At 37.9% G+C, this 14801-nt stretch overlaps 1 protein-coding gene across 2 annotated transcripts in view; it reads right to left on the reverse strand.

The window, feature by feature from the left end:
* Positions 1 to 14801, reverse strand: part of luzp2 (leucine zipper protein 2) — a 135667-nt gene that overhangs the window by 31114 nt on the left and 89752 nt on the right. For both annotated transcript variants that reach the window (XM_020608813.1, XM_020608812.1), the window contains exon 6: positions 1134 to 1196. In XM_020608813.1, the coding sequence (XP_020464469.1) occupies positions 1134 to 1196 (63 nt within the window). The remainder of the gene's footprint in view (positions 1 to 1133; positions 1197 to 14801) is intronic.

The following is a 14801-nucleotide window of genomic DNA, read 5'->3' on the forward strand; positions in this document are numbered from 1 at the left end:
TAATGACCGGCAGCAGAGCTGAAGCAGAAAATGAATAAAAGTAGGTGACAGCAAAAGTGACACAGATGAAATGTCCTGGAAGCCGCTCTCAGTATAACCTGATTGCAGTGTGTAGCCATCAGTGGGTTTGCTCTTAGCGACAGGTTGTTCTGAGATTCACCAGACAGCCAAAACTAAGCAAGTTTGTATGTGAGAGAGAGTAAGAGAGACAGCAATAAACTATTTTCAACCTTTAGTGGGTACCACCAGGAGTTTCCTAATTACAGTTACAATTAGGGATAAGACAAAATTTTAATCCTCAGATTATTATACATAAATGCAGTAGAATTTCATAGTGAATTAATGATAACTGCTTTTCTGCATCTCTCATTTGCATTTTGTTATCATTGCTAGCTCACAAGCAGTAGTGGGAAGTGATGCATTACATTACAGTTAATGCTCTACTAATGCTCCGTTACTTTGACATTTTGTCATCTTGTTCACTGCCTTACTAGGAGTTAGTACTAGATGATGGATTGATACCAACTTGGCTCTCTGTGTTCAGCTGACACACCATTCCGGTACACATTAGCTTGTTGCGGGTGGTGGGGGTCTTGTAGGGAGATTAGCTTCTACCAAAAAATTAGACTCTTGGTTTTCACAGGCCTGTCTACATATAGGAGTTGCCTTGTTTTGCTTTGCTTAGAGGTAAAGATGGGTGTGAAATAGTTGGAGTCTTTTGAGAGCTGTGTGCACTCACTGAGGGAAAGCAAGCAACTGCATGTTAAACCACAATGCCTGGTTTTCTATTTCTACACTTGTTAAACACAAGATGAATGGGTGTGGAGGATTTGGCACCTGATGGAGCTATGGAGAGCAGCAAAGGTTAAGTAATGACTAATATAACATATGACCTTTGCTGCCGAACAAATCAGTAAAGTAATGTAATAACCTTTTCAATGAGCAATACGTACTGGTAGTTCATGACTGCTTTTAGGTAACTTGACCAGCGCTGCCACGAGAATGTTGGTCTGCCACATGCTATCATGAATTACACCTGTTTGTTAAACAATAAACAATTAAGTAGCTGGAGCTGAGAATTCATTATGTATCTGATAAAACAGTAATATTAATTAGTAATTGAAAACTCTTACCTCTTCAGCATAGGCGTCACAGAGTTTGTTTCCGGAGAGTAGTTTATTTTTCAAGCTCTTGTTCTGAAATAGAGAAAAGTAAGAAATGATGAAAATGCAGTCTGACTGTGCTGTGCTCTGCATGTTCCGCTAAAATTTTTTGCTGCTTTATAAAAAGCACTATTGACTCAGTGAGCCTCATTTTCTCTGGCAGGGCATTTGGCTCTATATGAGCTCTGACAGCACGTGCTTGGTTGCCTCTTGATTTCAGACTAGACTGAGAAGCAGTCAGCAGTGCCTGGACCAGAGGATCTGAGAGTGCACTTAGGCTCTTGAAAATTTAAAAGGTCAGAAATGTAGTTTGAAGTTTAAATGTGATCAGTAAAGCCTTAAAATAATTTGACCAGTAGCCAGCAGAGAGGTGCCAAAGTAGGGATGATAAGGTTTCATGGTTTGGTGCCAGTTCAGAGCCTTTCTGCAGTTTAATAAACAATCTAGAAGCATGAGAATGATTTTTAAACTTAGACAATCATATAGTGTGTCCCATTAATTTACATGAGACATGTTAAAGCATTCATAACAATCTTCAGGTCACAAAAGGATATAAAATATTTTATTTAAAAAAAGTTTCAGCAGACCTATACTACTCTCATTATCAGGTGCCACAGATAAAAAAAAAAAAACTCATTACTGAAGTAATAAAATCTCTGGATTTGAAAATGAGACTTAAATATATATCTATTTATTAACCTTTCTTTCTTTAGAAAAGTCAAATTTTCTTTTTTACAGAACTATATTCAAACTACAGCCCCTTTTCTCAAAATAACACTTTAACACAGATATTTCTCTGTTAATTGAGTCTGAGCAAAATTCAATACAATATATTTAAAGGAAGTTAGAAAATGACATAGCCAAGAGAGAGCATGTAATGACTGGAAAGAACCTAAAGGTGATAACAGTATTTGAGTGGGAAGAAGTTTTCTTTTTAATTGACAATGATCGGTTAGTGAGATTGCTTCTAAAGCACCTTAGTACTTAACCCAAAGTACCCATCCAGCTCTCAAGATGATCCAATAAAACAGCACAATCAGCCATGACGAAAGCTTCACTAAGGTCTGAAAGAACTCAAATTGTACAGTCGAAAGCATCTGCAGTTAGGACAAGGTCATCTGAGGCAGACAGTCTCTTCAGACAATTAAAACTATTGTTTCAAATATTAATTACAAGGGTATTATGCAGTGAACAGAACATACTGCACCATGCCACAAGTATGGAACAAAAATGATCCATATGATGGCTTTTGAAGATCTGTGTTGGAGATGACAGGAAAAAAAGAAAATTAACATAGAGTACAACTGTGAAATCAGTCACACTTTTGTGTATAGAAGAGCCTTTATCCAATAGTACTTAAACAGCTACTTAGAAAATCGGCCATAACAAAGTTACAGTAAGTTGCAGCTGCAAAAATACAGAAAAAGCTACATGTTACACTTCTGTGTTGTGTCATCTTTGCAAGCACGTGCTGTTTGATAAGTTGAAGAATTATATATTATTATTACAATGTATATTATACTGACAGGAAATTACTGCTAATGTTCTGCAAATATAAGTGTGCACCACCTCTGTTTTGTCTAAAGAAACAAATGCAGTTAGATGCAACTTCATCATATTGACCAGTGGAGATGTATTAGCCTTTTTCATTGACTCAACATCACATTTAAAATTCTTAATGACTTTATCAGTGAGCTAATTACCTGTAATCAAGGGTCTATTCTTAAAACCTATCCAGCAGAACTCAAGTTAGAGCGATGAATATTCAATGATTCAAGAAAACTAAACTCAGTGACCAAAAACAACTGAAACCATGACCCTGCAGGGGAAGTCAGCCCTCAGTGCTTTTTATTCAGTATACATACTACATAAATTAATGCATGCAACAGCAACTCCTATTCCACACTTGCTTTGCACGTGATAGATTACATTGTATGGACTTAAGAGTGTGATTTACAGTAACAGACTTTGAAACAGCATGATGTTGAGTGCCAGGAGGGCGGTCCTAAGCATTGCCAAGACTGTAGTGATGCCGGCATTTTTGACAGTAATATCCAAACTGTACAATGAATGGACCAGAAAAACTCATCACAGTGCTGGCTCTGTGGGAGGCAGCCCTTGGGAAGATCCACATGGTAGATGATGGGTGGCTTGGGCTATGAACAATTGAACACTGCTTATATGCCACAATATGACAGTCAACATCATTAAACAATTGTGGAGTATTACAACCAGTTTTAAAACACCCAAAGCACTTAATTAAAATGGCAAATCTCAAATAAACCAAGCGAAATAAAAAATGATCTATTATGTACTGTACACTCTAATATAGGGACGTGACACAAATGAAAGATGTTTTATCATATAAAAATTTGTAAAAGCTATGACTGTGTATGAGCTGTCAATTAAAATTCATAAGAGCTAAAATGTAAAATTAATGACTGCAACAAAGGATTAGCAATTTGGTCTAAATTTCTTTTGGGACTGTGGATGTTTTCAAACTACAGTATATATGATGGACTTCCATGAAATTCTGAGAGTCCCCACACATTTGTATTTTTTAACTACATTTTTTGTGAAATGTCTGTACAATTTTAGAATGGGCATAGCAGCCAATCCTAATTGCTACTTGGCAAATATTAATAAGCTAAAAATCTAGACTAAAACAGAGAACACACTAAACACAACTGGTAAATATTAGAACAAAAATGATCCATATGATGGCTTTTGAAGATCTGTGTTCAAGATGACAGGAAAAAAAGAAAATTAACATACAGTACAACTGTGAAATCCTAATTGCTACTTGGCAAATATTAGTAAGCTAACAATCTAGACAAAAACAGAGAACACACTAACCACAACTGGTAAACATTAGCATGTTAGCATTATCATCGATAGCAAGTTAGCACAGCACTGTCAGATCTTAACTGAAAACACTGCTGACCCTGGTTATAAACTTTTTGTTGTTCATCTGTAGTGTCATGAAGTATTGATCCAGTGTTGCTGGTCGAAAAGCACAGGACCTGACAATCTCTAACATCAAATCATCCACAGTCAAACTAAAGTCCTCATGTTAAGAAAGTACATGTGCATTTGACTGGTTGAAAAACAAGAACTTTGCAAACATGGTAGTGAGACAATGTTCAGGTTTATAGTACTTTGATTTGGCATGCAGTAAAAAGCTACATTCATTTTTTTTAAAAATGGCAGTTTCTCACACAGTACATTCTGGCCTCTGTCTTTTCTTTGCAGTTCAGCTCTCACTGCTACACACCCCCACATAATGTACTATATACGCCAGCACATAGAGTACATGCACACTGAGCAGAGGTAATGAGCTGGGATGGCAGTTGCTTGTGATTCAATAAGTAAAAAAACTGGATGAGTATCAATTCCACACAGCTGCACCTCCTCTCGCCCTTACAGGGGGACCACCATTTGAGGACATGTACAACTGGCAGCTGTCAAAAAATGTGACGTAGTTTAGCCCCGGGACATACTCGGAGTGAAAATGAGATCCTCTGGAGCTTTTGTGTCACAGTGCATTATGCAAAATGTGATACGCTGAGCTGCATATGTCATAACGTATTATTCCTGCAGTGCTGTCACTCTGTGGACCCCAAAATAAAGGAACATTTTTACATTTACATTTACTCATATTTTCCATTTAGGAAAATGCAGTACACAAATAAGTTGTACACAATCTATCTCTTGGGCAGCACAGCAGTGGTTAGTGCTGTTGCCTCACAGCAAGAAGGTGCTGGGTTCGGGCCTGGGCTGACCTGGGGCTTTTCTGTGCAAGGTTTGCATGTTGTCCCTGTGCCTTTGTGGGTTCTCTCCGGGTACTCCCGCTTCCACCCACAGTCCGAAGACATGCAGCTTAGGATGACTGGAGGCTCTAAATTGCCCCTAGGAGTGAGTGTGGGTGTGGGTGGTTGTCTGTCTCTAAGTGCCAGCCCTGTGATAGACTGGCAACCTGTCCAGAGTGTATCCCGCCTCCTGCCCAATGTCAGCTGGGACTAAGGCTCCAGCCCCCCTGTGACCCTATTCAGGAATAAGTGGTGTCTATCGCTCAGTCTGTTGTGGGGTCCCATTATGACTACAAAAGACCCCTTGTTTCTTCTGCTTATGTGCCCATTGACATGAACACACCATGTTGTTTTTGCATCAAGACTGCAGGTTTGAAGAGGTACATAGATTCATATAAAGTCAACTAAGAAAAACCAGCACTCAGACCAGACCAGCACTCAAAAAATGTGTCAACTCATCAGAGTCATTTTCACACATTTTAAAGTGCTCATATGTTGACAGCATCTGAGTGTTGATATTTACTGTCAATTTAGGTCAACTTTCACACTACTCCCCACACATCAGGGTTGGATCCTTTCAGCCTTAGTGTGAAGTGTCAGAAGCCTACTCTTGTGGAAACCTTCTTTTTTAATTCAATTGATTTCTAGTCAAGTTTTTCACCCACCTCCCCCATGACTGTAAACTTGTACTACTTGTTCAGCCTGCAGGCAGCAATGTGAATTCTGTGAGACTTTCACTCCAACAGTGAGCCACTAGAGCCAGGGAAGGGAAATAATAGCATTACAGGCTATATAAAGTATATTCACTGCTCTGCATTCTTAGTCATGCATTCCATGTGGTTCAACATAACTTTCATAAGTTACCAGAAAATATTCTGGTCTGGAGTTCAAGTATTGGACTTATTATTTACAAGCCAAAGCCTTTTGTACACCTGCTGTTGAAAGCACCTTATTCCCGCGTCAATTTTCTGCATGTACTGTAGTTTGATTAGAAGTCATGTGTCATCCATAATAAAGGCTCCAACAACACACAAGAAACTTCCAGAATCTAGAAAATTCCAATGAAAGACCCATGAAACAGTTTCTGAAAAAGTGAAATCATTTATAAATTCTCTGATGCCCAACTTTTGAACTGTTGGTTTTGACAAAGTCAGGCATTCAATATAAGGTCTGATTAATACATTTCAAAAAAGAAAGAGAAACTTTGCTTGTTGTTCAAAGTCAGCCTAGTTATACAATACAACTGTTTAAAATTTACAAATAAATAATATTAAAAAATACTCAGAAGACATTCCTTTCTATCTATCTATCCATCTTTGGCTATTTATGACCAGCTTTAACTGTTAGAATGTGGTTTTATTTCATTATAATACATGCATTTTTTTACTTATAAGGAAAACCAGGGGAACAAGCATCTATCTATTTGACAGCTTCTGTCATATATTAATGAGCTGATTTCACACATAACATAATCTATTACAATCCCTGTCAGTACAGTCCCACTGGCTTGTCTGCTTTCTCAAAGCAAGAAAAAATAAGAAAATTACATAGCAAGAAAAATGATGTGAGGCTTGCACATGTTCCACATTTATGTAGGTGTCAAACATATTGCATTGAACATAGATTAGCCCTGCGGTGGACCGGCGACCTGTCCAGGGTGTACCCCGCCTTTCGCCCATTGCTGGCTGGGATTGGCTCCAACACCCCCGTGATAGATTAGAGATAGATTAGCCAAGGAAATATTCACATGGCTGTTTAAAACTGTCCTAGACAATCAATAATCTGTGGAGGTGAGGTCAGTGATTATTCTTAATGAAGTTTAAAATAATCTTCGGCCATGATACCATGAGGAGCTTGTTCTAATCTGTTCACTTTGTTCTGTTAACCTCAGATGAAGATCAGCAACATCTGAGATGCTTTACATTGGGCCAGTGTATTGAGCAGTGTAAACTGTACAGCAAAAAAGCACAATACTTTGTAAGTACTGAATAAAAGTCTAATGTACTTGCTTATAAGGGTGTTGCCATGTGGAAAGTCAACTAATTTAATGTACTAAGCGAAGCACTTGACTGTCTGAAGTCTTTATACTTACAGAATGTTGCCAAATGATGTGACAACATTTTCTGCAGCTGTACTCATTATGTAAATTACACTGCATCTCACTGAGAACTAACACGTCTGTTTATGAGTTTCATGAAAATATTTGCAAGGAGAACATAAAAAATCGAAGGTTATGCCATTCACTTTATATCATCTTTTACAAAGATACATTAGTAATACAATCTTAAGTCATCACTTGCCCACCTAATATCATCAGCATGAAATGTTAAGTATGATAGGCATATTTTTTTTTTATCTTATTTGTTCCCGTAGTGCTTCAGTTGTGTTGCAAGCACACTGTTTTAATAGACAATATGAAAGAACAAATTTCAATAAGCAAAATAATTGAAAAATATATTTACTACAACAAAATAAAAACTTACATTGTGGTATTTAAAGACTTTACCACCTTATAAGTTGATATGGTGAACTTGTTATCAAGCAGTTGCTTAATTACTGTACATATATCCAGTGGTTAAGGAGCAACATTAAAGTTAATTTAGAGGTGTGTTTCTGGCCGTCTTGTAAAAATAAATCCACTATCTTTTAGCTTTGCTTTTAGTCTCCACCAACCCCTTAAGAAACTAAATGGCTCTTTATAGCTTTGAAATCAGCACTGTGTTCACCAGCTAGTCATTAACTGTGTCACTGTTTTCACATTGTCTTCTGTCTACTGCCTGAATACCTCATGTAGTTAATAACTAAAATTCTAAGTTTGGCAAGTGGACTTGCTTGATGGTCTTGAAGATGTTTCACCTGTCACTTGAGAAGCTCCTTCGGTTCTGACTAACTGGTGGGGAGACCCAGGGATTTAACACCTTGGGGGGCAATGAAATCACCTATTATGTATATTTTGTTAGGCTCATGTGAAGAGAGTCCTGCAAAAATGATGTGCAAATGGTAAAAAGTATGTTTATATTAATTCACAGGTACAGGCACAGATAAAAACACACTAAAAGTGGGCAGGTAGCAGGTGAAATAAATGGTGCAACTTCTTTTAAACATCTAATCCAGCAGCATTTTAGCAAGCCTAAATAAGTGATACATTTTTGTGAAGGTCTAAAACTTTGACCCTTCAACTCACATTCATCTAGTAAGACATCACTCAGGCATCAACGTAGGCTAAGCATAGGTGTGTCAAACTGGATAACCTAAAAGCAAAAATAGCTAGTGGTGAATACAATACTGTGGACAATGCATCATCGAAGCTCAAATAGGGTGTATGGAAGAAATTTGATGTGGTTACAGACAGTGAGAACATTATCAGTGGCTTTGCTGCTTGTAAATAGTACCAAAAAGTGTTAGCATTTGATAGCCACAAGCTAGGCACCCCCTCACTATGGGAACAGCTGCAGAGCCCAGGTGCTGTGCTCCATTGACAGATACTTTTCCAAGAACTCTCAAGCACTTTAAAGTAAGAGACTATGTAACTTAAAGTCTGTTTTAATTATAAGTACAGGTTGGGCCATAGGTCTTATGTTAACGGGTCGGGGTCAGGTTCAGATTTAATTTAGAAATAACAGCTGGCAATGGGTCAGGTCCGATAGGAAGCTTGGCTGGTGCAAGGTGCGTGCTGGTTTGCAAGATTGGACCTATGCAGGACAATGTATGTGAGTTAAGGTCGAAATGAATGTTAAATTGCCTTGGGATGGGTGTTGGGACCACTTTGTAAGTGGATGATAAGTGGCATCAATAACCAAGTGAAACATCTTCAAACAAGCAAATCCAGATGCTCCTGTAACTTTGGCTCTTTGGATATACATACCATGACCTGGATGAATAAAAATCTCCTCAGACTGATATAGTTTCAACAGTATAACCTCACACTTCATTAGCCTGGTGAATTTATACAGGCTAAGCTAAAGTTTTTATCAACTTAATCACAGCAATACAAGTGATTATCTCTGGATTTGATTGCAAAGTAAGAGGTCTCCATGGTGAGTGTGTAGACAAACCTCCTAATTTGTAGCATGCTACCAATTAACAGTTTTCATGGAGCTTCAGTAATTGTTAATCTAAGAGAGTCAGGAAAATCCATGAAAACTAATCCTCAAAGGTAATATTATTAAATGACCTCTATCTTCAGTGCTGTTTTTAAGGAAACTGTTACTCTACACTTTATACATGGTAGCTTTGCACAGGATTAAATACATCTTGGTAGAGAGGAGCATGGCTAAAGTTTTAGCATCCTTACTTCCCTAGAGTTTTAATCTGGTCCTACTGGGGTAAACTAGAAAGGGGAACAAAACACCGTGATAATTATTCACCAGTTTTTTTTTTTTCCATTAAAAAAGTTGTGGAAAGTCACATTGGACTAAAATGTTACTTTACTTCATCTTCAGTCACATAGTTTGTTAATTGCACATTCAAACTATCAACCAACTAAATACGTTATTATTCTAGCTATAGGACAATACAGGACTAGTCTTATAGAATAAAGCTTTCCTGTTTATTCAAAAATAAGGCTCTGTTTTTCTAGTATGAAACTTTTCTCTGACATCTTGACACTGTTTTATGGTGTCAAGACAGTTTGAAATTGAAGGTCCTCTGCGGACACAGTGTTTGTTAAGACGGCCTCTAGCTACAAGTGAGAAAAACAAAACAAAACATAAAATGTAATTTACTGAACATCTCAAAGAAACATTTGCAGTCACAGCTTTCATCAGTCTCTTGAAGCACTTGGACATATTTCTGTAAGAAATAGACCATCCACTTTATATTGTCACAGTTGAATACCACAGAAAACTGGTCACTTGTCTGGACACCAGAAATCAATATCAATGGCAGACTGTGAGGAATAAAGCAATGATGCTAAGCGACAGCATGACACCAGTCCTCTGAACACATGGCGGCCTGTCTTTACCTCTCTCCAACAAGTTTCTGTGATATCAGTTCAGTGCCAGTACCCATGAAGCCACACTGAGTGAAAATTTAGTATTAGGTGCAAAAAAATGTGGAGAGTGACATAAATTTAATCTCACTTGTAGAAGTTTAAGACCAATGCATAAATGTAGGGGTTGCCAGCAGGTAGCTCAAGTATCCAGACAGACATCCCACACACTGCAAATGAGGAAGGATGATTTTTCACTTCAAGATGAAGTATCGCCTTGGTGGTGGGGGCAACTTTGTGACTGATTACTTCATTGTTACTGTGGAGTTAAGGGTCACTGTATAATTCAGAGTTTTTTGATGCCTTTTAAAATGCAACAGTATATACTGTATATATATAAAACTCTGGATCATCAGAGCACTTAGCCTGTTCAGTAAGAGTCCCTGTTGTGTAAACAAGGACGTCTGACTATATATGTCAGCAAGTACTGACAGTTTGCAGGTAAAAAGTCTAAACGAGGTTAAAAATAAACTAAATTAGACAGCAAAATGTAAATCTTTTAGATGCTCAGTTGCATATAACATTTTCATGACTGTGTAGTTAGAACCTATGTTACAATGGAATACAGTGGCTCCAGAGAGTATTCAGATCCCTTCATATCTTGCACACTTTGTGCTATAGATTTACAGTAAAAATTTGATACATGTTTTTTATTTACTTTTTTGCTAATTTATTAAAAGTGAACTCTCATATTCAAAACCTTTACCTTGACCCTCCAAAGTGTGGTCAGATGCATCCCATTTGCTTTAAATATCCCTGAGATATATATTAATTATCCCCTTGAGATATCCTCAATAGAACTTGACTAGAGTCCACCTGTGGTGAAGTGAATGGACTGGATATAGTTTAGAAGGCCATACACTTGTGTATATATATGTAAGGTCCCACAATTCACACTGGGTTTCAGGACAAAAACTAAGCCATGAATTTGAAGGAGCTCTGTGTATATCTACAAGATAAAACTGTGACAAGGCATCGATCAGGGCAAGGGTATAAAACAATTGATAAAGTTTCAAGTGCTTCCAGAAGCACAGTGGCCTCAATACCTGTGACAGGAAAATACATATGACAGCCTGCATGGAATTTTCCAAACAACATTTAAAATCTCAAGAAATGAGGCAGAAGATTCTCTGGTCAAATGAGATAAAAATGTAACTTTTTGGGCATAACTCCAAGCAGTATGTCTGACAAACACCAGACACTGCTCATCACCTGCCTAATACAACCCTGACACTGAGGCACAGTGGTGGCAGCATTATCTTGTAGGGTACTTCACAGTGGCAGCCTTTGGGAAATTGGGTCAACAACTGATCTTTTAACATGACAATGGCCTGAAGCATACAGCCAAGACAACGCTGAAGAAGCTTCAGGACAAGTCTCTGACTGACCTTGAGTGGCCCAGCGAAAGAACAGACTTAAACCACAGAGAACAGCTGTGGCAAGACCTGAATGTAACACTTCACAGACCATTCCCATCCAATCTGATGGAGCTTTAGAGGACCTGGCCTGGAAGAATGGGATACACTGCCCAGCTAATCATAACCAAGAAAGTTTCAAACCTGCTGTGAATTGGCTTTAATTTTTAGTACAGAAAAGGAGTAGCATTGGCTCTTATCTAACAGACCTATATCTGTAGGCTTTTATTTCAAGCTGTGATAGTTTTTGTTTACTGCTTGCTGCCATAGACAAAAACAGAAAAATGAGTTTGTTTCCTTCTGATTGTCACATGTGATGCTAGGGAGAAAATGCAAGAGATGGAAAACTTGACTATCACAAGTGATTTTTTTATGTATATCAAGATGTGCATGTATTTTGAAACGGTGAATACTGCAAAATGTGGAGATATTTTATTGTAACAATTCATTATAAATCGAGAATCCCAAATTATCCACTGTGCAGTATGACAATAGATTAGAGAATTGTTTCTGTGGTCTCTAATATTGTTAGAAACTGGTTTGTGGTTTCAAAAATGTGAAAGTGAGAAATATTGCCTGTAAATAAAAGAGGATTGTTTATTGGCTATTTCACAGACAGTACCTGCAATTTGTCTTTCGAGATATCACAAAACGTTGGCAGTGTTGGGAGGAATTGCAGTTTAAATCCAAGCCGCCCTCTGGCTTCCAGAAGGAACACACCCTACTGTTAGTATGAGACAATAGATCAACACATTCTGCCTTCGGGTTTACCTGCCACTTCATTACAGACAAGCTAGGGCACTTCAGGAGAGGAGTGTTCTTTCTCTGGTAGATTTGCTCACTGTGTTCATGCACAAATTCACTGCCTATGAGAGACCTTATGTTTAGCCATCAAACAGGTTTTAATAAGTCTAACTATAAATTCCTTACTTGTGGGTTATCAGCTCTAACGACAACTTTAGAAAACTGGCTGTGGGATAGTTCACAAATGCTGTGTTACCACTACAGGAACCTAACGAGCGGTGTACCCTTCACCAAGCAGCCTCTGGGTTTGACCCGGACCGTCCTGCTTTGTTTTTCCATTGTATTTTCTCTCTGTTGGGCTCTGTTTAGAGGAGGGAGGGGCTGTTCCTCTCTCTCACACAGTCAGTTGTGTGTTTACACATGGTGCTGGTAATACTAATGCTTGAGGTGTGAAGAGGCGGGCACTTAACCAGTCACCTTTGACTATTTCGTGCACATTCCCTAATCCCCCTGCATTCCCGATACTTGATTTCAGTATTACCTCCCAAGGGATGCTAAAATTTAGCTCACAGAATGCCCCTCCAAAGCAGGCGCACCATACTATGATGAGTGTTACTTGGTGCGACACATTTCGGTAGGTTCCTATAATGGAAAAATCCCTAAAGTTACTTGCCCTGATGTCAGCTATTACATAAGCAGCCCTGCTGATAATGAATCAATAAACAACAATGCCAGAAAACATCCTGCAGTCTCTGCTGTAAATGGCACAGTTTGCACACTAACCTCGATCACTAAGACACTATGTTTCAAATCTATTGCAGGTACAATCCATGATGCTCGTGGGGTCTAAATCCCATTGACATTCATTTTAATCTCTGCCCTCTACTTAATACTTATACAATATGCCTCTTCATTCTTTTTGGGGAAAATCTGTGTTTTATACACAGGAACATTTAATAAATTCAACATAATAACTCAGCTAAAGAAATTAAACAGCAAGTTCTGTGTACAGAAAAAAATCCATATCAAAACAAAACTTCATATTCTTGCAGGAAGGAACAAAGGTATCATTCGCCAGATTTTGAATTCACCTAACCTCAAACAATTTGGCTGCAATAGTGCCATTTGTCATCTAATGATCACTTCCATCCAGTAAAACCACTGTTTACCTTTGACATTTCTATATATAGTTAAGCATCCTCCCTCAATTAATTAGACAGTAGAGAGTTACTTATGCTTGTGTTTCTTCCAGAACCGATTTCCTCCCTGGCTCTTATGCAGTGCTGTGGGAGACAGTGGCAGTGCTTCTGCATTTGGAACAAGCTACCTGTCAGTATCAGGCAGCAGAAACTGACTCAATGTTTTAGCTAAATCTCAAGACTCATTTCTTTAACACACTATGAATTAAATAATGATTCCATTATTCCAGCAATGCCAGCGTCTCTCCTTTTTACCCTGCCTTACAGTAAAAGACCAGCAAAACCAGTATTAGCAGCTCAATTCTCTATTAAACCACTGGCGCTCACCTCAAGCCGCATTTGAGTGAACACTAAGCTGTCCATTGAAATGAAATGTTTTCTGTGATGTCCCCCAGATCTCAGTGAGTGGAGAATCAGTGCTATGAGTAGGAAATGCAGGGTGCTGGAAATGGTGTGAAATGAACATGATGTCATAAAATGCAATATGTGCCCTCTACATGAAAAGCGAGAGAAACAGAAAAGGATTAAAACACAGAGAAACTGGTCTGATGCTGAACAAGCATGGTCGATGCTCATTTGACATGTCCGCTTTTAACTTTGAGCTTCTTACTTAGCTGAACTTTTAACTTTAATCAAAGCCTCGTTCATATAAATTATCTTCATGACACAGTCAACTCTAAATCATGATTTTATAAATAAATAGGTGTGGGTGGTCTTAGAAATGTTGTCAGTTACTGCTGATTGCTCTTTTTCAACTTAATTTTTATCATGTTTTCCTGCTTCTCAAGCCAGATTTTAAACACGTGTTAAAGAGTATACTACTTTGATTTGGACTGTGACTGACAGTTATTTCGTAGTCAAACTTATCATCTGGTTTCTTGTTGGGTTGAACTTGATGAAGCTGGGTTGTTGTATTTTCATTTCAGATTGTTAAGGGCTCACATGAGTAAAACTTTGTTGTTTTTATATGGTGTGCCATGTTTGCACATTGCTATAGCAGCCTAAGACACATCGGTTTGTTGTCCTGATTATATTTGCATCTAAATGAAATAAATTCTAAGAGAAAATTCAGAATAAAATTTGATGAATTTTAGTTGTTACTCAATGTTTTTATAGAATCAGTAGGTATGGAATAATGCAGTTATAAATCAGATGTCCTGTACCTTTAAGCTTGACAGTTAGCTCAGTTTTCAATAGGTTAACAGGAGATAATAATATAATATATCAAATACTTGCTACTTGTACAGTGGGTACGGAAAGTATTCAGACCCCCTTAAATTTTTCCCTCTTTGTTATATTGCAGCCATATGCTAAAATCATTTAAGTTCATTTTTTTCCTCATTAATGTACACACAGCACCCCATATTGACAGAAAAACACAGAATTTTTGACATTTTTGCAGATTTATTAAAAAAGAAAAACTGAAATATCACATGGTCATAAGTATTCAGACCCTTTGCTCAGTATTTAGTAGAAGCACC

The sequence above is a fragment of the Monopterus albus genome, unplaced genomic scaffold (genome assembly GCF_001952655.1).
Source record: "Monopterus albus unplaced genomic scaffold, M_albus_1.0 scaffold95.1, whole genome shotgun sequence".
NCBI lineage: Eukaryota > Metazoa > Chordata > Actinopteri > Synbranchiformes > Synbranchidae > Monopterus > Monopterus albus.